This window comes from Rhipicephalus sanguineus, chromosome 1, assembly GCF_013339695.2.
Source record: "Rhipicephalus sanguineus isolate Rsan-2018 chromosome 1, BIME_Rsan_1.4, whole genome shotgun sequence".
Lineage (NCBI taxonomy): Eukaryota > Metazoa > Arthropoda > Arachnida > Ixodida > Ixodidae > Rhipicephalus > Rhipicephalus sanguineus.
The window spans coordinates 186831413-186854511 of record NC_051176.1 but is presented as its reverse complement, the minus strand read 5'-3'; the positions used below and the strand labels follow the sequence as shown (position 1 = coordinate 186854511).

General features: G+C 46.2%; 1 protein-coding gene across 1 annotated transcript in view; it reads right to left on the bottom strand.

The window, feature by feature from the left end:
- LOC119403801 (ral guanine nucleotide dissociation stimulator-like 1) overlaps positions 1 to 23099 on the bottom strand; it is a 105236-nt gene that overhangs the window by 55959 nt on the left and 26178 nt on the right. The window contains exons 5-6 of the mRNA XM_037670602.2: positions 21212 to 21396; positions 5876 to 6027 (exon numbers count right to left, since the gene is read on the bottom strand). Coding sequence (XP_037526530.1) covers positions 5876 to 6027; positions 21212 to 21396 — 337 coding nt within the window. The remainder of the gene's footprint in view (positions 1 to 5875; positions 6028 to 21211; positions 21397 to 23099) is intronic.

Genomic DNA, 23099 nt, shown 5'->3' with positions numbered 1-23099 from the left:
TGTGAAAATGATGGCAATGGGTAAGTCAATAGCACAACATTTATTAGCTGTTTTAGGCAATATTTCTTAACAATTTGTCATAGCTACAAACAGCTCTTAGGATAAACTTAGTACGTGTGGCCACTGCACGGCATGTGCTCTGGCATGCCCCTTAGTGGCCATGGTTGTACGCTGCCTGAGAATGAGAATAGTAAACTATTTTATTTTTGTAGTTTGGTATGTTTTAATACACAATATTCCTAATAACAAAAACAAATGGTTTCAAGATACTACCGACAGCTTTTGTCATGAATTTGTTGACTTCTGGCAGAAGAGGGAGATGTAGAGGAAGAAGAAATGAGAGAAAAGACAGATGTCATACGAAGAAACATAGAGTGAAGAGAAAGAAGAAGACCATACATTGAAGGAGAATTGAAAAAAGAACGCAAAGAAGAGGGAGAAGAAGAGGCACGAGAGGCGACGTGGCCGGCGAGGAGAAGGAGGAAGGCAGAGAGCGCTTGGAACGGGCAGAGGCAACGGACGAGCGGTGGTCGTGGCAAGGCGTTCGCCTGAGGTCCGCCAGCACAGCTCCTGGGAATGTGCCCCAGCTTTCGCAGCAACGTACTGTGACCTGGGAGGCGTGACCAGGAGGGCGACCAGCGCGCATCAGCGAGACCCTTCTCCTGAGGACGCGCAGACGTTCTGCGGCTATGCTCCGTGGGTCGCGCACCGGACTACGAGCGGTACAGCCAAAGCAAGTACCTGACGTGGCGTGGACCGGCAACTGCAGCTACCTGACGGTGCAACAGACGGTCGTGCTCCGGTGAAGCAACGCACTTCGCAGACACGACAAGTCGTCGCCTCAGCACCGGAGCTGCCACATCAACGCCAGTAACCCGTGACGAAACTGTAAATATTTTTATTAGTTTTGGGATAGTGTGCACAAGGGATGTTTGTTTATATAGTCGGGCTTTCTTCAATACTTCTTATGTAAATGGTTTAGTGGTTTTTTCGCATAAAGAAGTTTTTCGTTATCCTCGGTGTTCCTGTGTTGTGTTTAACCATCTAGAGACCATGACAAAATATTGGCGAGCCTGCCAGGATTGATTATCCTACCCAATTGGTCTCTCACTTCACAGGAACATGGATTACGAGAAATTGTTGGGAATCGCGACCGCGCTGGGACTCAGCCGAGAGGAGTCGCTAAGCTTGTTTGAACGCGCGGAAAAGGAAGCTCGCGAGGCACGTGAAGCTGAGAAAGAGATTCTTCTCTTAAAGTTGCGGTTGGCAGACGCCTCTATTCCCAGAGATGATGACAGTAGGTCGTCGGTTTCTAGCGAAAGGGAGTTGCCGAGAGCTAAGAGCATTTGTCCGCGGAAGTTAATGGCTCCCATTTGATGAGAAGAGAGATGATTTAGATGCCTATTTACACCGGTTCGAAAGAATTGCTGTGGGACAAGGTTGGGATAGAAGCGAGGTGGGCGACAGCACTTAGTCTCTGTTTAGTAGGCGAAGCCTTGAGTGTATTTGGGAGAATGCCCGCCTCCGAGTCAATGGACTATGACAAAGCCAAGAAAGCACTGCTCAGCGGTTCAGGCTGACTGCTGAAGGCTTCCGTGAAAGATTTCGTAAATGTAAGCCGAAGACGGAGAACGGGAAAGCAGTTTGTGGGCCGCTTGTCTAACTACTTTGACAGTGGATGGAGATGGCTGATACTCCCAAAACGTATGAGGGTGTGCGTGACAGCATGGTTAGGGAGCAATTTCTTGCTTGTTGTCACCCGAAGCTATGTGTGTTTCTAAAGGAAAGGAAGCTAGGATCACTCGATGAGGTAGCTGATTATTCCGACCAATATATGGAAGCTCAGGCGATTGAAAATTTAGGACATATGAATAAAGAGAGGATCACAGGAGAAGAAGAGGAGACGAATTTTGAGCCCCGAAATAATGAGCATAGAAAGCAGCAGATGCAGCAACGGTGCTTCCTCTGTAATCGCCTTGGTCATCAAGCCCGTAACTGTCTAGTGGAATGCGGTGTTCAACGGGAAAGAAGTTATTGCCAGGTGTGCAATATGAGAGGCCATAAGACTGAGGAATGCCGAAGGAAACCGCGAGATCAAGTATCAGCGGTGATAGCTAATAGAGAAGGACAGAAAGGTGACAGAAAGGAAACTGAGATAACGAATATAGTGAGTGCAGCTGTGACCGCAGCGGGCCTGAAACATATTAATATGCCAGTTGTCAAAGGGACAGTGAACGACAAACGTGTGTCGGTACTTCGAGACTCGGGTGCTAGTACGGTGCTCGTTAGACGAAGTTTGGTCAACGACATGGAGCTGACAGGAAAAACGTCACGAGTAGTGCTGGCAGATGGTCAGAGAGGTATTTGCCGGAAGCCAGAATATTGTTAGACACCCCATATTTCACAGGGCGTATAACTGCACTGTGTCTAGAAGAGCCCTTGTATGACGTGGTGTTAGGCAATGTGAAAGGCGTAAGAGCCGTTGACGACCCAGTGGCACAATGGAAAATGCCTAGTACATGGATACGTGGTCGCGTAGGAAAGGCGAAAGATGCAAAAAGAGACGCAACGGTGCCAAAGGAGACTTTCATTAAAAAAGAGGTAGGACAGGAGGTGAACCCGTCTGCAACACTGGATGAGTTGGGCATACCCACAGCTGGGCTAGGTAAGCAGCAAAGAAATGACGAGACACTGAAAATTGCAGTACGTAGGATCGAGAGAAGCCAATGAGTGAAGGAACGAGAAGAGATGTGACGTACGTACTGAATAATGGCGTGGTGTACAGGAAGTTCGTGCACAAAGGTAGAGAGTGTATGCAATTGATGGTGCCTGGCAAGGTATAGACTATCTGTATTGGAGCAGTGCCATGCCAAGGGGCATAAAGGAGTGAGGCGAACTGTAATTGCGTTAACTAAAGTAGTGTTCTGGCCGGGTTTGCGGAGAGATGTTAAAAAGTTTGTAGAGGGATGTTGCAAGTAGATGGGAAAGCGAAAAAGAAATATTGTGATAATGGTCACAGTGTGACAATTAAGGGTACCCTGCTTGTATGTTTTAGGACTTTCTTCATGCAGTTTAGCAACACGAGAGTTTTCGAGACAGCCAACTGTCGAATATGTTGAGTAGTCGGCATAGTGATTCTCCACTGTAAGCGAGTGTGTTTTAAGACTTCACTTTACTCTTATGGTGAACATTTGGTGGAATTGTTACAGTAGACACAGTGACATGGTGCTTTTATGTCACCTATGAACTGTCCGCGACACATGGGATGTGACGTTTAGTGAAATAGCCGTGATGTGTGGTGAAGTGATTGGTGATAGTGATGTGATGTGAGTGTGCCGGTGAAGTGCATCGAGAGAACGTTTATATGACACACATTGACGATGGAAGGTCCTGGGACGTCAGGAGCAGTTTTTCATGCCGAAAAACTCTTCAAAAGGAGGGCGTATCATTGTCATGAATTTGTTGACTTCTGGCAGAAGAGGGAGATGTAGAGGAAGAAGAAATGAGAGAAAAGACAGATGTCATACGAAGAAACATAGAGTGAAGAGAAAGAAGAAGACCATACATTGAAGGAGAATTGAAAAAAGAACGCAAAGAAGAGGGAGAAGAAGAGGCACGAGAGGCGACGTGGCCGGCGAGGAGAAGGAGGAAGGCAGAGAGCGCTTGGAACGGGCAGAGGCACGGACGAGCGGTGGTCGTGGCAAGGCGTTCGCCTGAGGTCCGCCAGCACAGCTCCTGGGAATGTGCCCCAGCTTTCGCAGCAACGTACTGTGACCTGGGAGGCGTGACCAGGAGGGCGACCAGCGCGCATCAGCGAGACCCTTCTCCTGAGGACGCGCAGACGTTCTGCGGCTATGCTCCGTGGGTCGCGCACCGGACTACAAGCGGTACAGACAAAGCAAGTACCTGACGTGGCGTGGACCGGCAACTGCAGCTACCTGACGGTGCAACAGACGGTCGTGCTCCGGTGAAGCAACGCACTTCGCAGACACGACAAGTCGTCGCCTCAGCACCGGAGCTGCCACATCAACGCCAGTAACCCGTGATGAAACTGTAAATATTTTTATTAGTTTTGGGATAGTGTGCACAAGGGATGTTTGTTTATATAGTCGGGCTTTCTTCAATACTTCTTATGTAAATGGTTTAGTGGTTTTTTCGCATAAAGAAGTTTTTCGTTATCCTCGGTGTTCCTGTGTTGTGTTTAACCATCTAGAGACCATGACAGCTTTCTACATTACCTCCTTTTTGAGCCACTGCTACTGAGGCTACATTCTTCGATGCACAGAAGTGAGTTCATCTAATGCAATCGCCGGCGAGTGCATTCTGCAGCAGGTGTGGCCAAGTGTTCCTGTGCGACAGAGGTAGATAAAATGTTCCTGCCAAATATTTACAGCTTTGGTGTTGTCACTCCTCTTGTTTTAGCTTTGCAAGTTCCATTTTTAAAATTTTGCTCAGTCATGTTTATGGCAATTAAAATATTTTTGCTAATTTTTGCTGCCCCAAATTACACCACACCCTGTAGTCAAAAAAGGTACATACTGGCAAAAATAGGAATACAAATGCGAGCGCGCGCACACACACACACACACACACACAAAGACAGCAATTCGCTAAATACAATAGAACCCCTTCAATACATTTTTCACGGGTCCGCAAAAAAAATCACACAGTAACTAGGAAACGCATAACACGAACATGTGGGTGAAATCGGGAAAAATGCTGCTAGTAATTATTTTTATTATTTGATTTGCATACACAGATACACAAGGACACAGAGAAAAGAGGGAGAGAGCAAGCTGGCAACTGCCACCTAGAGGGGCACAACGCCTGCCTACTATTTCGGGAGGAGGGAAGAGATAGAGGAAAGGAAGATAGCAGGAGAGAAAAGAGGACAGAAGACAGGAAAGTAAAGAAAAAAATGATGACTTGGACTGTGTTGTCGTTGAGCGAAACCCTATTGTGTTTAAGCAGTTGCTCACTGATCATCTTACGCTGTAAAATTCATTTACACTGTTCTTTCTTTTCGCCTTTATATGCCTCGTTCAAATTGTAACCTTTCTTTTTTTTTTTTTTTTTTTTTTTTTTGCTTCTAAATAAGTCTGCATTTCTCTGTGTTATGTTTCAGTATTGTGATCCGATACGTTTGTAACTCCTTATGTAACCTCCCCCCCCCTTATGTAATACCCCGAGAGGGGCCTTTAAGGGAAAAATAAATGATGATGATGATGAAAAATAAATAAAAACGTGGAAAAAAGAACTGTCTATAAACGAGTGGCCAGATAAAAGGCAGCTGACCTCGATGGGCCTGGTCGCATCGGGAACACAGCGTCTCGGAAAGAGGTAATCGTCAATGGTTACGCATTTAAATCAAAGGAATTTATATTCCTTAATATGCTAAATAATAAAACACATACATTGCAGAAAGCTCTGCATCACAAGAATTTATTCATCAATTTATGGCTTAAACTCTTCATGGAAGTCTAATTTCTTTCGTGCCTCTGGCAGAGCCAAACCCTTTTCGAGTATTTGGATGGCCTTGTGGTAGTCCACATTGCCAAACTCATCAACATACCTCCTCAGTACATACAGTGCAGCGACAGCATCAGAGAAGGCAGGTGGTGCACTGCCACCCTCTGTCTACATGCTAGTGAAATCATGTAACATAAACATTCTTGTTATAAGCTCCATCGGGCAGGAATGTCGTGGGAACAACGTGCGAAAAGGGGATTCTAATACATAGGTGGCTGTAGATTCTTTGCAGGGACCCGAAGACCGAAATGTTATACACGGGAAACCTACAAATAAACTAATAAGCAGGTTATTACTGTATGTCGTAATTTTTAAAACCAGCTTAACTGACAAGCAAAGAGCGTACCGCATCCATCCAAGTCAGCTGACAGGCAATGTGTTCTTCATCCAAGTCCTGTAACCAAAGGGGTCCTCCAACCACCTGGGCCCTGGCCTGTGCTCCTGGCCAACTGCTCCCAAATACCACATTCCAAGGTGGTGGCTTGAAGAATGGTCCATCTAGCCCACACAAATAAACAGTATGTAACCTGCTATTAGAGAATTTTCCCTTGTTGCAGCAGAAATTCCTGAACAGCAATTTCTGTCTGACAACAACACTAAAGTGCAATGGGAGACCCAAGAGCTATTGTATGTGGGGTTTCCTCTCTGATGCTATAACTTTTGAAAGAGTGATTCATGCCTACAGAGAACACACTAAAAGCACTAGTGATAAGTGTACCAAAGATGTTTCAGGAATGAAAAAGAAAAATTAAAGATCTGACACAGCTATACCTCACAGGGAAGTTTCCATGTAACCGAAATGGCAATGTTTGTACCATAATTTTTGCATTTAGCTTATGAAGTTATGAGCAATTAACCTAGGAAACAGCCAGTACAATTACATTGTCACAAAGCATGCTGTCAAGTGATCACATAGTATTACAAGACACAAAATTTGTCACTGCAAAGCCCCATTGGTCTTGCACCCACATCATTTCATCCCTGCTTTATTCACTGAACTATGAAGTTGCCATACACTGCATTCTTCTGACGAGACAAAGACAGTCCCAAGGTAGAGCAAAGCTAATTTAGGTGCAGAATATCTCTCAGATGGATTCAGTTTGCTAAAACTTGCCCGTTTTGAATGACACACAACTACGCAAAACCACACCACAAGGCAACATGCTTAAACGGACACTAAAGGAAAATATTGAGTAGATGTGGATTGTTGAAATAGCATCTCAGAAACCTCAGAGTGCTTGCTTCATGCCAAGGAAATGCTTAGTTTGAAAGAAAATCATGTTTTTGTGGTCCTTATACCTTTAGCACAATACAAACCGCCCGCCAGCGAAAACGGTCTTCTCACGCGACATTCGCCATGCCCACGCTGCCCGACAGCCGGCACTGTGGCGCAGCGGAGCAAGGGGCTTTAGTGGAACACAGGCTGGTGAAAACGGAACTTCCGTGTTCTCAAGGGTAACCAACTTTTTTGTATGAATCATACTGAAATGTAAAAGTTGAATTTTATTTCATCTTGTAATGCAATGAAATGTTTTATTTGTCATTGGTAGTTTGAGCACTAGTGAATAATTGTACTGAGGCCCTACTACGTCATCGAGCTTGTGTTCCAGAATGTCCCACTGGTGGTGCAAATTGTGTCCTACATTTACCTTGCTTTCTCAATTACTGAAGTGCTGCTGTGTCCAATATTGACATTTTACAGTTCTCGAACATTGACCTTTCACGCTGACATTAAATGTTATTTGGCTTTAGTGTCCCTTTAATGGAAAATGGACAGCACAGCCCCACAAATTTACAATCAACTTCTGTTATTCATCTTTGACAGGACTAAACAATTGAATCATTCAGCAGGTCAAATTAAGGAAGCAGCGGAATAAATGCCTTAGAGCAAGTTATTCACACCATACATACAGCTGCTTCATTTGGTAGTATAGATAACACTGACATAACAAACATCAACTTGGTGAAGGTAAAAAAAAACCCCGAGGCACTGCGCCGACCAAAGTGAAAATTAAAACACACAGAAAAAGACGTTTCGGCTCCCACACGGGAGCCTAGTTCACAAGTGAAATGAAAAACATGTGTCAAGCAGTTCGCCTTATGTACGCTTGAATATGTCACACAGGCAGCGCGAATAAACTGGTGGCAGATTACCATCGCTCCTGTTGAGAGTGCGCGGTGTGGTCTGTATCACGAGCGACTCAAGATGACGCCGTGACAATCCTTTTTCTCTAGCGAGAACACGTGCCCTCTTCCGTCGATTGTGTGTCCACCTGACGCATGCTCAGCCAAAGCACTGAATTTCACATTTCCTTTCTTCACGTCATAATTGTGCTGCTTGAGACGCCGTTCAAAGTCACCAGTTTCGCCAATATATACGTCGTCACAATCCGCACATGGGACACCGTACACCACACCAGGTAACTTCATTTTGGGTAGTCTGTCCTTCACATTAACGAGTGATTGTCGCAGTTCCTGGTCTGGAACATGTGCCACCTGGACGTTGTATGAACGCAGAACATGGGTTAGGGCTTCGCTTATGGAAGGGATATAAGGTATCCCCACGCGCTTTTTACCAGAGGCAGCACAGGGCAATTGCAGACGTGCCATTTGTCGTTCGACAGTGTTCAGGAAGGAATTCGGATAGCCACAGGCTGACAATTCCCGCCGCACCAAGCGTACGTCGGCTGCGTAGTCTTCTTGTCTTGTGCAGATTTTCTGTGCGCGTCATAGAAGCGTAAAAACCACTGCCCTTTTGTGAGCAGCAGGTTGCATGCTATCAAAATGCAAGTAACGCCCTGTGTGGGTCGTCTTCCTGAACACGCCAAATGTCAAAGTGGGCCCTTTCCTTTCAATGAGCATATCAAGGAATGTGAGCTTGCCTTCGGCTTCTTCCTCCATCGTGAATTGAATTGCTGCTTCCATGCTGTTCAGGTGTGAAATGAATGCCTGAACCGCTTCTCGGTGTATGATGCAAAAAATGTCGTCCACATAGCAGAAGAACACCTTCGGAGCAGGGCTGAACGAGGAGAGGGCTCGACTTTCAATCGCTTCCATCGTCAAATTAGCAGCGGTCACCGATACAGAAGCACCCATAGCCATTCCGTGGACTTGTTTGTACAACTTCTTTCCGAAAGTAAAATATGTATTCGACAAACAGAACCGTAAAAGCCGAACTAGGTCCAGGACATCGACAGCCTGGCTGTGGATGTGTGCAAGACTGCTCTGGAAGACCGCTCTGGATACTCTGGAGGTTGTGAACAAGGCTCCCGTGCGGGCGCCGAAAGGTCTTTTTCTGTGTGTTTTAATTTTCACTTTGGTTGGCTCAGTGCCTCGGGGTTTTTTTACCTTCACCATGTATCATCCCGACCAGACGGGCTTCTGTCAAACATTAAACTTCAACATCAACATACTCGAACTTGGAATATAACTAACTTTGCGATGCAACAAACCTTTTCGGTTCCACTGAAATGCATGTCTGTTTTCTTTCGATATAACAAAGTAGTTGAGTGCTGCAGTTTCTACACAACGCAGTTCTAGCGAGCACAAGAAGAAACTTTGGCAAATTCGGACAGATCTTGTTTCTTTCAAGGAAATCAAAAACAATTTACGTATTTACGTATTGCAAAAACAGCAAGACAAATTTCATTGTGAAGTTTAGTAGCCTGTCCTCTGTCAACAGCCAGAATAACAAAGTTGCAAAGCAGTGGTGTGACACTGGAAGCATACTTGCTAAAAGCATACTTTATTAGATGGGATGGGGTAAGTGTCAGTGACACCTCTGTATCACTTTGAAAAACAGAAGTGGACACGAAAGACATGTTTTAAAGGGGTCATGAAGCACTCCTTGGGCTTGTTGAAAAAACACATCCTGTGGAAAGCTGACACGGCTATGAACTGCTCTGCCAAATATTACAGTCGTGCGCGCCGCATAAATGCCACAAGCGGAGCGCGAAGTTGCCGTTTCCCCTGGCACCCTCTTTTCAAACAGAGACCGGTTCTCACTCTCGTCGGTGGGCGGGGCGTCTGCACGTTGACATCGCGGATCTGCTAGTTTACGTCGCAAGAGACAGAGCATGCTTATTGGCCGATAGCCGACGTAAATCGAGAGTGGCGTTCGGATCAGATGCGCTTCTTGCCACGGGGTGCCGCCACTTGCCGGCTCCGCACTCCTCAGTACATGGCAGCCGCACTCGCGCACGCGAATCACAGCGGGAGAGCGATCGCGTTTCATAACGCGCGCTGACGTAACTTCTTTCCCCCATGCCATCCCTCCCTATGTAGCTTCCAGTGCGCTCGTCGACACGAGAAAAGAGAGAAAGCGCTGAGAGCGTGCGCCAAACCCCCGTAACTCCACTCATTCATGACGGATTTGAGAAATTTTTGCGGCAATCGATTCGGGAGGCAGTAAACTCCGATACTGAGGTCATTAGATCATTACTTGGAAAAGTGGTTTATGACCCCTTTAAGGTTCATCGTTTGTGAAGGGCGATTGAGATAACACACCCTTCTCATCATAAAGCAACTCTGCAGTAATACCACAGTCCATCGTATAGGTCATGATCCGCCAATCTGCAGAAATATATTTTTGCGCATGCTCTGTCCCATTAGCCCATGAAAAGCATGCGACTGTTTACACACTTGTCCAAATGCGATTATCAAATACAGTAGCCAGATTTCAGTTTCGTATTTGGTAAACATGTCCACCTTGTGGCGGTGGCTGCAGCACTGTGCAGAGCTTGCGATACTTTTCAGTGGTGGTTTTACCTTCAACAATTCCGAGATATACATAACAAATTGGTCAGAAAAACCTTCGGGATAATGGTAATTTGAAGGAACCATGCAAAATGCACTGGAATGGGAAGGTTCAATCTCGAATTGGAATTCATGATACATCACTGTTTTTCGGACATGTATTACCATCTAAACAAGTGTAAAGGGCACATTATTTTTTTCCCAGATTGGAGGGCCAGTTTTCGGGAGGTGGCCTATAGAAGAATATATTTGTTTTCATGCTGAAAAATAAGTTTAATTGAGGCTGCAGGAAAGGACTTTATTTTGGTTTTGCATTACTTGTTATTGCTGGTGGTGTCCTCATTGCTGGAAATCAGCTGCTCAGTCCCTTATCGTCAAAGTGCAACAGCGCCAATGTCAAAGTGCCTGCCTGCTGTGCACCATGCTATCTGCACCATATGGCTTATTAAACAACATTCAGCTTAAAGGCTACCATGTAGCTGTTCACATATTCCCCTATCTCAGCCAGGCAGGTAGGACAGCATACGCGCACACAAGTGCAGTGATCTAGGCCTGCTTTAGCACCTAACAGTGAAGTAACAAAAAAAACTCCAGGCCTGCATTGACCACGCAACACTGTCACAGTGTAAGCTGGAGTGGTAGCCTTAGAGCCCGTTGAAAACTCTCTCGCGCCTATAGCATGTAGAGTTGTGAAGTACCCAACATGACGCAATTCATCGTCATTTTGTGATGTAGCAGAGTACAGAAAAGCCTCGGTGATATAATTTTCATGGGTTATCTGAAATATTTTTATGGCCTAAAACTCATGTCACCAAGTCATACATAATTTTTTTAAAATTAATTTATTTGCAGCAGGAGAACTTGCTAAGATCTGTCTGTTTTCTTTTCGCCCAAACCTTCAATGATCACCTTCTGGAATGTGCAAAAATGCGTCCATGTGACCTCACTAATGTTTTCGCATGGCTCGCATGTCAAGTGCATGTGGCGTTTCGGACCTCATAGCTGCTGCAGCACACGTCCTATCCTTCCTCGCTGGTCAAAGCATCAGGTTGCGATGTGGAAAGTTCTCTGGCAATGTCCTTCATGGTATACAAACAGTAAGTCATGTGGTCATCTTCAGCACTGCCGAAATCTTCCTCGGTGCAAGTACCAACTCCCAGCTTGCTCCTACCTTCTCCAACTGCAACGTTCATTACCGCTGAAATTCACTCCTGCTGCCATCACCTCCGTGAATCCCGTAAACAGAACTTCCTCAAGCTGCACACGACATGCAGTTTTTGCTTCTTTAGCATTCCACATTTTTCATTATCTGGTCATGCTGATCGACAACCATGCTCAGAGTCAGAACTTCCTCAAGCTGCATACAACATGCAGTTTATACATGACTTGCACACAGTTGTGTCATGTGCACATAACACGGACACGACAACGCTACCAATTTAATTTTTCCAAATTCCCAAACCTTTCCAGCTTTTCCATGACCGGTAAGTCTGCTTGGAAAACTCTGCGCACTAGAAACAAACCCTTGAGTGGTTAAAAAAAAAGAGGGAGCACTTGCGTAAATACTGCAAACCATGCCACTTTATTACATTCCCTTGGCTGAAAGCATCCTTTACAATATATACAATATTAAAAGACAATAACTGTGCATCTACAAACAGAAAAGCTGGTTTGTTTGCATAGGCAATGGCTTTACTGTTTCATACTTCAATCTCTTGCTGCAGCACAGAGACCTGAAGCTGTGTGCCTTCCATCAGCTTTTGCTTCTTACGATTCAAGGTCTTTCACAGGAGCCACAATTCTGTTCTTTCTTTCAACATCCGATAAGTCCTACCATTCCTTCTTTTTCCTGTCCAAATCTTCTTTCCATCTGAAGCTGGCACTTCAAACCATGTCTATCATCTTGTCTGTTACGTCAACTGCTGCAACACCAGCTCCTGTGGGCACCTCATCGTACACTAACCTTTGTGCTACATGCAACTCCTCCTCAATATTTTCCACAAGACATTCCTTGCATTTTATGTATCGCTACATTGCTAATAATAATAAATTTCAAACTTCAAACCTGCTTACTGAAAATTCCCACTCCATGGAAGAACCTCCATTTGAAAGGCAAAGTGCCATCTTCACAAACAGCATTAGTTCTTAATGAGAACATTAATAGAGTTCCACCCACAGTGTCTGTGATAAGATTAGTTTGCCGTTCCAGCGCCCGGAGGCGTCCATGTTGCAATGAAATAAATACGGCGCACATGACCAGCCAGTCATGTGTGGAACCCACCAACGTACGTGTGTGTGATTCGGTCCGGTGACCGGCATGGCCCAGGACTACCCGGTTATCACAAGTGGCGACGAGGTCGACTGACGAACCGGACGGGCACAGCACAATCACACGTCGTCATGCCTGTCGTCGGGAAGCTGGATTCGTTTGACCCGAGTACATCGGAGTGAGTGGAATACCGGGAGCGGGCCGAGCTGTACTTCATCGCGAACGACATCCCGAGCGACAAGCTACATTTCTGACAGCTGTATTTCTGACATGCTGTATTTCTGACAGCTGTATTTCTGACATGCTGCGGTCCAGAGACTTATTCTCTGCTACGAGGCCTCCTAGCACCAAGCAGGCCCGCCCAAGCAGGACTGACCGAAATTTTTACCACACTTGGCAAGCACTACGCCCCTCGTGTATCAGAAGTAGTGGCAAGTTTCAAGTTTTTCTCGAGGCATCGAAAAGAGGGGGGAGACCGTAAGTGACTACATTGCCTTGTTGAAGAAATTAGCCGAAGACTGCAATTTCGCAACATTTCGAGAGTGCATGTAGCGCGACCAGATAGTCAGCGGAACCAATGACGTAACCATGCAAACACGGCTGCTGGAAACGACGTGTTTAACCTTCGAAACTGCGAAGGACACCGTCGTAGCTATGGAAGCTGCGTGTAAAGATTCACGCGCATTGAGCTGTCAGCAAGCACAGCTACTATCCGACGAAGCTCCGGAGCAAGCGAACGTTGTCGCCTCGGGGAAAAATGATAGCTGTTGCTTTCGTTGTGGGGGAGGTCATTCTACGCGTTGGTGTAGGCACGGCAGCACGATCTGTCACAACTGCCGCCGAAATGGGCACCTTGCAAGAGTTTGCAGAGTTCAGCCAGGGAGTAGAAATTTCGACCGCAGCCAGTCTAGTCACAGCCGGTCTAGTCGCGTGAACAACCTGGGCGACCTGCCTGTCTCTGCGAAAGAGCCCGAAGTTTTCGACTTGTGGATGCTTCACACAGCTAGTTCGGAGCCAATGTGCATAGCGGTTGAAGTTAACGGCGTAACGCTCTATATGGAGTAGGACACCGGCGCAAGTTTGTCGACCATTGATGATGGCAAGTTCGCCGAGCTTTTTCCGTCGGTGCCGTTGGAGCCATCAAGTGTGCAGCTGAGAAGTTTTTTCGGCGACATGAAACGCGTCCAGGGAAAGCTGGAAGCAATGGTCAAACTTGGCGACAAGGAGCGCCAGCTACCACTATTTGTCGTGAAATGGGTGTGTCCTACGCTGTTTGGATGAAGCTGGATGAAGGCCTTCAAGCTAGGCATCGCTCAGACGGAGGGAGTCAACGTCGTGATGTCTACGGAAGACCAGGAAAGCCAACTGTGCTTGTCACTGATGCCTCTCCCTTCAGTATTGGAGCAGTACTGGCGCAACGAGAGTCATCTGGAGAACAGCGCCTCATTGGTTTTGCCTCCTGCAGCCTGGCAACCGCGGATAAAAACTACAACCAATTAGATAAGGAGGCATTGAGCCTTATATTTGGCGTTACAAAGTTCAGGCAGTACTTATGGGGCCGGCATTTCGAGGCCGTCAAAGATCACAAACTGCTGCTCGGCCTGCTCGCAGCAGACAAACCAGTTCCCGAATCCTGTTCTCCGAGAGTGCTAAGGTGGGCCTTGCTGCTGTTGGGGTAGAGTTACGACCTGAAGTATAGGTCGGGTTCACAAATTGCACATGCCGATGGGTTAAGCCGGCTACCTCTGCCAACTGCCGAATTTGTTGTTGACTGCCCTGCCGAAGTGTTAATGCTGGAAGGAGTATACCTAGGGGTGCTGTCATCAAATGCTGTTGCGGCAGTTACCTCCAGAGACCCGGTGCTGTCGCAAGTAAGAGCAGCGTTGTGGTCAGGCTGCCAGATAAACCTAGGGTCAGAGGGAAGACCCTACGAGACGCGCTTTCATGAGATGAGTGTGCAAGGAAATTGTCTATTGTGGGGCAACAGATTCATTGTTCCAAAATCCTTACAAAGGGAAGTCCTCCAGTTGCTGCATGAGAGTCATCCCGGACTGTCCAAAATGAAGGCAGTTGTGCGTAGCCATGTGTGGTGGCCTAGCTTGGATAACGATATAGCGATAACCATTCAAAGGTGCCGTATTTGCCAGGAGCATCAAAGAGTGTCACGACTAGTGCCTGTCATGCCCTGGCCGTTCCTGGAGAAACCATGGTCACGGCTGCATGTGGACTATGCCGGTCCTTACAGGAACATCTATTTTTTTATCGCAGTCGATGCGTTCTCAAAGTGGATTGAAGTGGTCCCGGTCTCCACACCCTCGGCTGAAGCAACTATTTCCTGCATTCAAATTATGTTCGCAAACCAAGGCCTTCCAGATGTGGTCGTGTCAGATAATGGGCCAGCATTTACCAGTGAGCTCTACTTCACATTCCTCAAGAAAAATGGGGTGAGGCGAATGCTGGTGCCGCCGTATCATCCAGGGTCAAACGGTGCTGCAGAGCGGGCAGTGCAGACTGTCAAAAACAAGTTCCAGAAGGCTGGAGATATTCGCACTCAAATTGCCCGCATGCTCCTGACTTACAGGTCAACGCCTCACGAGGTCACGGGTTGCTGTCCGTCGGAGCTGTTGTTGGGGCGGAAGCTGAGGATTGCGTTGGACCTGCTACACCCAGACCTCAGGACTAAGGTGCTACAGAAGCAACTTAAGCAGAAAATCAAATGCGACCAAGGAACAAGACCCAGGGTTTTGGGTCACCCGGGTGACCAGGTGTTCGCAAGGAACTTCCGTCCAGGTCCTGCGTGGCTCCCTGAAGTCGTCACCGAACAATGCACTTCATCCATGGATGTTCTACTGGAGGACGGATGGCGTTTAACTCGACATATGGATCATATCCGCCAGCCCCCTGAGGAACTAAGTGCAGACAACCAAGAGTCAGGCAGCCCAGTAGCTACAGGTCTTGCTCCAAGCTTGGATGTGAGTCAGAGGCAGCTAACTCCGGATCGCCTTCACGACACCGAGTCTAGGCAAGATATCAGGAAAGACGTGGCGAGGGAAACGGTACTTGCTGTCACAGCACCCAGTACTCCTGTCCTGCATCGAAGTACCAGAATTCGACGACCAGTATCGCGCTACTCACCTTAAATTGTTTGTATCCATTAATAAAGGGGGGAGGAATGTGATAAGATTAGTTTGCCGTTCCGGCGCCCGGGGGCGTCCATGTTGCAATGAAATAAATACGGCACACACGACCAGCCAGTCATGTGTGGAACCCGCCAACGTACGTGTGTGTGATTCGGTCCGGTGACCGGCATGGCCCAGGACTACCCGGTTATCACAGTGTCTATAAGCACTCTTGTGCAATCAAACTTTCACAAATTCGCTCTTGCAGTGCTGGTCAAGCACACTTGCATATATGATAGACCTCTCTATAGTTTAGATGAACTTGTTGTTGGGCAAGTTGGTGCATCCTAACGAAAAGGAAAACCCTGTGCAACCTGACAATCACATAGACCACACACACACACACGAGCGCAGTGTGTGTGTCTGGTCTATGTTTGTTTTTTTTCCCATGTGGCTGCACGGAGAAATCTGCCAGGCTGCAACAGAAGGTGGGGCATCACCGTGGCCATATGAGGAGACAACATCTTCCTCGATTGCGTGGAGGAATTACGGAAGCCAGTGTATTCCCTTCATTTATATGCTCTTCTATGGGCGCGACGCTAAAAAATAATCGCAGATTTAATAACACTATCTCAAGAGACTGAAATGAGACATTTAGCTTCAGTTATGCCATGCTACTCTTAAAACACGAGCTACCAGCAATACGTGTGTAGCTGAGGACATTTTTCATTGCCACCGAATAAGCTTGACACGGCCTGGCTAGCCTTTGCTGATGGTACTTCTAGCCTAATCAGAATGCTTTCAAGTCAAGCTGAGATTGTGGCGAAGACAAACATGCACAAATTTATAGGCGTGAGTAACACTGTGCTTGGGAATTGAGATATGCTGTGTGATCTATAGAAGCAACAGTTATGCGCTGCCTTTTTTTTCTTTTAACGCTTCTGCTTAAATGTTCACTGTGGTTGCAGCCGAAGTAGTGACTTTTCAAGCTCTGATCAAAATTAAAGATTATTTCCGTGACTGTCGCACAGGCTGCTGCGAGTTTCTATGACCCAACAAGGTTTTTCAAAAATTCCATGACTATTCCCCGACTTTTCCAGACGTGTCCAAATTCCCTGACTTTTCCAGGTTTGCCAGGTTGGTAGACGCCCTGAGAGTGGACGGTAGGAACCCCGGATCCCTGGCAAGTTGGCTATTTCCTTTTCAGACCTTTGTCCACCTTACGCAGGATGTCAAAGTTCTTGAATGATAGGACTTTTGCGACATGTGGGCAATGAACAGATCAAACTCCTAAGACGAGCAAACAGTGCATAAGTGGTTTAAGTGAACTACTGAATGGCGCCACAGCAAACTAGTCAATGGAGCAAACCACTGTTTGCTCATGTGGGGAGAAAAAGGGTCGGCCCAACATGGTGCAGGGGGAAGCGCATCCCTGCCCTCACACTGCAGAACAGGTCGAAGAGTTGTCAAAGGCTGGCTGGTTGGCACTCGTGCTCTTCCAAGCTTCCTCCCCTCATGTGCACTGAGCAGAGTCGGATTTGATTGAAAGGGGGGATCAATGAGAGATTGCCCAGCCTTGTGACATAGACAGTTGCTTAGCGACTATGGATCCCACCCAGATCCTGCTGTGCCAGTTCGTCTACACCGGTCACTCCACTGTTGCTCACACATTCATATGATACGCAGTGGTGTGGAAATGCATTTGGAACAGCCGATCTTTTTCGTATTGTAAGCAATTCATTTCGGTCGGGGAATAGTATGAATTCGCATCACAACGAAATTTGTACCAGCTGTGATCATGTCATCGGGTTTCTACTCTATCCACTAAGCATCTGTAAGGCAATGTGTGCACCTATGCAGCTGTTGATGTGGCTGATGATGATGATGAATTATGGTTGAGCCATTTGTAATTCCTGGGCAGCTTTAAACAACCCACTCATTACGCAATTCACATGGTGCGATGCCTGGTAGGATTGTACACTTCTGCTACAGAATATTACATCTGTTAACGCAACTTCTTGCCCTACATAACATCTGGTCTTTGTCCGAAGTTTCAACCACTGGCGTGACTCTGCGGTAGGATACTTGCCTACCACACAGAATGCCTGTATTCGATTCCGGCTTGAACCCTGTTTTTTTCCCTATTGTGTGCAATAGATGCGACGGAAACTGGTGGTGGCAGACGACATGGCCACCGAAATCGATTGTTGCAAGTTTGTAACAGCTCAGACAGACAATGAACTTTAACGCAGTCCTGAGGGGTGACTCGGAAAGCCCCCTTATGGGGGAGGAGCTGCTGCGGGCTGCTCCGACGTAGGGATGGGCAGGCCGTGCCCGACCGCCACGTCGCGGGCCCTCTAGATGGCCCGTAGCTAAGCTGCGAGGTCGGAGCTCTTGAGTGCCTCCTCCCATTCTTCTACCGTGGTGAGACGATCGTGCTGCCGCAACGAGGGGCACCACCAGAGCATGTGCTCTAAAGTGAAGAAAGGATCTCCGCAATCTGGACAATATGGCTCGAACGAGTCCGCATACCTGCTGACTGACCCTGGCTAGGCCGGGATAGGACCCAGCCTGCAGCATGCAAAGAGCGGAAGACTGAGGCCTGGAGAGCTTGGTGTGGGGCGGGGGATAGACCCTCCTGCTGAGCTTATAGTGCTTTGTGTCCTCGATGAACGTGTGGAGCGAGTCCTTGTGGAGCACCGCGTCCACACCCGCAAGGAGCGTTTCCCCGGTGCGGTGGGTAAGTTCACGTGCATGGGTGTGGGCCAGCTCGTTGGCGTTGGGAACAACGGGGGAGACCCGAGGCCCCATGTGGCCATGTGGGCCGGGAACCAAGTGATGACGTGGGGGATGACTCTCCTGCCGCAAAGCAGGGAGGCCGCCTCCCTCGAGACCGAACCCAACACGAAGGCCCTGACTGCCACACAGGAATCCATGTAGACCTGTGGCTTGCTTTTGTCCGGGAGGGCGAGGGCCATAGCCACCTGTTCTGCCAGTGCCGGGGACGAACCCCACACCGATGCGGCGTTAAGGAGGTTACCCCTGTAATCTACCACGGCCGCCACGAACCAGTCGGGCAAACTGTGCTTAGCGGCATCGACCAACCCGACAGCTCATGTTGTTAAAAAAAAAAAGCACATGGCACGGCAAACAAGCAACATAGAAACGATTAACTACGCCAATCATGACAATAAAAGTGAGGGACTAGAAGAGCTGGTCACATGGCAGGAAGAAAAGTACTTGTCTAGGGACTTCACAGGCTACCCAGGGGCATTGCTCGTTGCAGTGCAAACGTGGCGGCACGACTGCGTTTGGCGGGTGCTTTGGAAAGGGAGGTGCGGCTATTACATGAACAACTTTTTTATGTGTGAATGTATATGCCCCCACCTTGAAGATTCATGATGTGGGTGTATGAAGCTCGATGACAAAAGCTAGCAAAGCGCCAAGAATGAGGTCAACAGTGCAGATGACGTCACTCGCGAGCACCGTCACTGGCACAGCTGGTATGGTGCCAACTTGCACATGTAGCGCGAGGCAGATGGTATCAGTGCTTCACATGATGCTTGTAAAGACATGTAACCAGTCCTGTATTGTTACACCCATCAGTAAAAGCTTACAGGACATGAAATTTTCGAAAAAGCTATGTTTTTGCTTTATCTGGAAACATGAAATCCTAATAAATACTCCAGCCTGTAGTTCGTATTGCAACCGATACAGTCACCAGATCAAATAGAAGTGCTGCGCAATAACAGAGGAGAAATCCACATTTGTAGTGGGGTCTGCGTCCCGTAAACTTTTGCTGACAGGTGTACATAGAGCTGTCTGTGCATCAATGCTGTGAAGCTGTATAAACGGAGCAGAATAATTAGATAAACCATGAGAGCAGAAATGAGAGAACGCACATACACATGAAACATGGGTTCACTTCGTGAAATGAGGGTACATTTTTTCTGATGTATTTAGCCCGAAACAGAGGGGTATGGCCAGTGCATGGGTGCAGCCCTTATTTGAGAATAAACAGTGCTTCATTACATTTATGTTCAACTGCATAATAAAATTATTTCTACAACAAAGTATTTAACTTTTAACAGCGGAACTGTTTAACCGTTTTGTTCCGCCTTTTGGCGTGACCTGAAACTAAGCTGTGCCTACAGCGTGCAACGCAATAACTTGGCCAGTGCGCTCTCTCTTCATCCTCTTCTTCATCTAAGGATTGACTAAAATAAAGTTTGCTCTTGGTGACGTACGTTAGAGAAATGAGTATAGTTATAGCACATTTTTCTGTATCACCTAGTAATTTGGCAGATAATAAGGTCTGTGGCCAGCACATCCATTGAGGTTGACACAATGAATGCTAAGGATGGGCGAATATTCGGGTGTTTCGAATATTCGAACAAATATTACAGTATTCAAATTCGCTTCGATACGAATTTAGATTATTCGAAATTTCAAAGTATTCGAAAATGAATGAATATATACATTTGACCGCATGTAAACCCCTGTAAAGGTGGTTTCACTGCAGCGTCTAGTTACTGTGCCGTGAAACAACCCATCCAGGGAAAATCTGCACTGCCGCGAAGCCACACTTCAAGGTTGAATGTACATATTTTTTTAAGTTTAAAAGCGTGTTATATGGGCTTATATGATCTAAATATAGTAATTTTTAAATCGCAACGTATTGCACCACTTATAACTTGCACCCTACTGCTATTCAAATCTTGATACTATTCAAGGCTGCTTCCACTTCATTTCAAACCAAAAAAGTGACATTCACTCATACCTAGTTCCAATCCTAAAAAATATTGTGCAAGGGTCATGACAAAAATGCTCATTTTTCTTAATAATATGCGGTAAATACTATTCGAACTATTCGATTCGAAATTATTCGACCAAATCACTATTCGCTTCGGATTCGCTTCGAACCTCAAATTCACTATTCGCCCATCCCTAATGGATGTGCAATGTAGGCATTTGTTCAATGCGTGTGCCTTATGAAAAAAACAAAAGAAAAGCACAGAACAGATAAACGGAAGAGAAAGGAGAGAAAGAAACAGACAGTAACAGAAAGAGAGGACCATGCCAAGTAAGACCTTGCTAATCAAGCCCACACTAATTAAGGCCTTTAATTAGTATCTTACTAATTACAACCATGCTAATTAACACAATGTTAATTAAAACCTTGCTAATAATCTAGGTCGGCCACAAGCTCCATTGTTAGCCCAGCCTTGCATCACTAGTGCAAGCTGGCCACATTTTTCTTTTAATTTAATTCCCACAAAACGGTACTTACTATTACCTGAATATAAAGGAGAGTGTTTACCTGTGATTTCAATATAACGAAGTTTCACTGCTGCTACAAAGGCAGACCGGGGCAATAAACAGAAACTACTGTAGGTGCGAGTGGTCAAGCAATGGAATTACAAGTGGTTGTTTGTGATTAAAGCTTACTGCTGGGTGTTTCATTTTCTTTTTCAGTGACAACAAACAAACTAATGGTGCAACAACATTTAGAAATAAAATATTTTTTGTTGATGCTTGCCTTTTTCAGGATCCCTTGCAATAAACTGCTGTAGTCTGTGCTTAGCTCTTAACTCCAGGTTTGACCCTGGTTCCAGCTGCGCCTGAGCCAGAGCCACCAACTGGTGAAGCACTGAGAACTGTGGTGGCTCATACAGGTCCTCCGGATACATGTCCAGCCACACCACCAGAGACTGCACCAATGACCTAACAAACACAAATTTTGCTTGATCTCAGCAACTTTACCAATCATGGCATGGCACTTTAAAAATACAGCTGCCACAAACTCCCTCAGTTTTTTTTTTCGCTGTTGTTCTAACCTAAATGACAACATTGTTGCTAGGTGGTGAGTTATAGAGCATGGCCTATGCAACCAAAACGGCAACCTTACAGCGTTGCCACGGAGAGGACTCCCTTGCTTTTACTCCCTGCTAGGTCATATTATGGCACCATCTCTTGGCATGACCATGCTTGAATGAAGCAGCACATCAATGCAGCATAGGGCCTTCCCATTTGACTAATTTGCTATCTTTAAACGCGCCCAGTGCTACGTCTTTGCGACTTGAGAACTGGCCCTGTCGGGTGCCTTTGTGTAGGGCCCTAGTGCAATTTTATGTACTCGATTGCGGCTGCTATAAATTGATTTTAGCATACAGGATTGTGAAAGCAACTGCTTGATGCATCAATGCAATAGATACTGAATGGCATGCTGAAAATGCTTGACAAGAGGCTGAGCAAGCACAAGACATAAATACCAAAGCAGAGGTACTTTCGATAGACTCGAAATTATCACTGTTAAAATCAGTTGATGTTTATTCATGAATCACTGCCCGAGTTTTGACGAGATTTAGTTTGATGTTAATTCATGAATCATTGCAAGTGTTTTGACAAGATTTGTTCAGTTAGCATGAAAGCTAAAAAAACATGGACAATGGTGTGTAAACACACCTCATACCTATAAAAGTTAAACTTTCTGTACCTCTTCCTTTGACTTTCCAGTTGTTGCTCACTGCTGCATTCATGATTAGCTAGTACTGGACATTTTGAAAAGAAGCACTTAATATAATGCATAAAGCGGCAGTCTAAAGAGTGGGGCAGGTGATGCACATAAGCAGGCACATAAGCATGCATCTTCATAACGTTTACCAATCTTCACAAATGAGCTTTCTTTAGCCACACACTGCATGACAAAGTGTAATAAGCATGCAATGTAAAAAATTAAATTTTGTTTTAAATGTCACAATCAAGATATTATTATGAGCCACGCCATGGCAGAAGACTACACATAAATTTGACCACCTGGGGTCTTTGAATGTGCAATGAAATCTATGCACAGGGGCATTTCTGAATTCAGACCCCACTGGAATTTTCGACAAGCAGACATTTTTATTATGCAGCACGATTTTTCTGTGAATAGTGACTACCTCTGAAAGTACAAACTGACCTTTGTGTGCTTTTAAAATATGAAGTGAATGTTTTTCGTAAATATGGCCATGAATTTAGATGAAAAATTTTAACACGAAAGTGTTTTATGCCGGGGTCCACCAAGACTTCAGTGATGTATTTCCGTCACGGAAATGACGTCGAAAAAATTTACCCAATCAGATGGCAAAGAAAAAAAGTTCCGTCAACGGGCATCGAACCCCCAACCGCTCGGTCCGCAACAACAGATGCTGGGCACGATATCCACTGCGCCACTGTCACAGACTCTAGAGGTTTTACAAACGCGCCTTTTATATCTACCACTCTCCCGGTTGGCAGTGTGGTGTTGCCCTCTGGGAGCGGTAAAGTAATTCGTCATTACTGTGGCCTCCGGCGATTAACACCTACAACGCGTTACACATCCGTCCCATTCAGCGCGTTTTCAATAGAAGTTCCATTTTGTCAATGCCTTAACACACCGCGAGGTG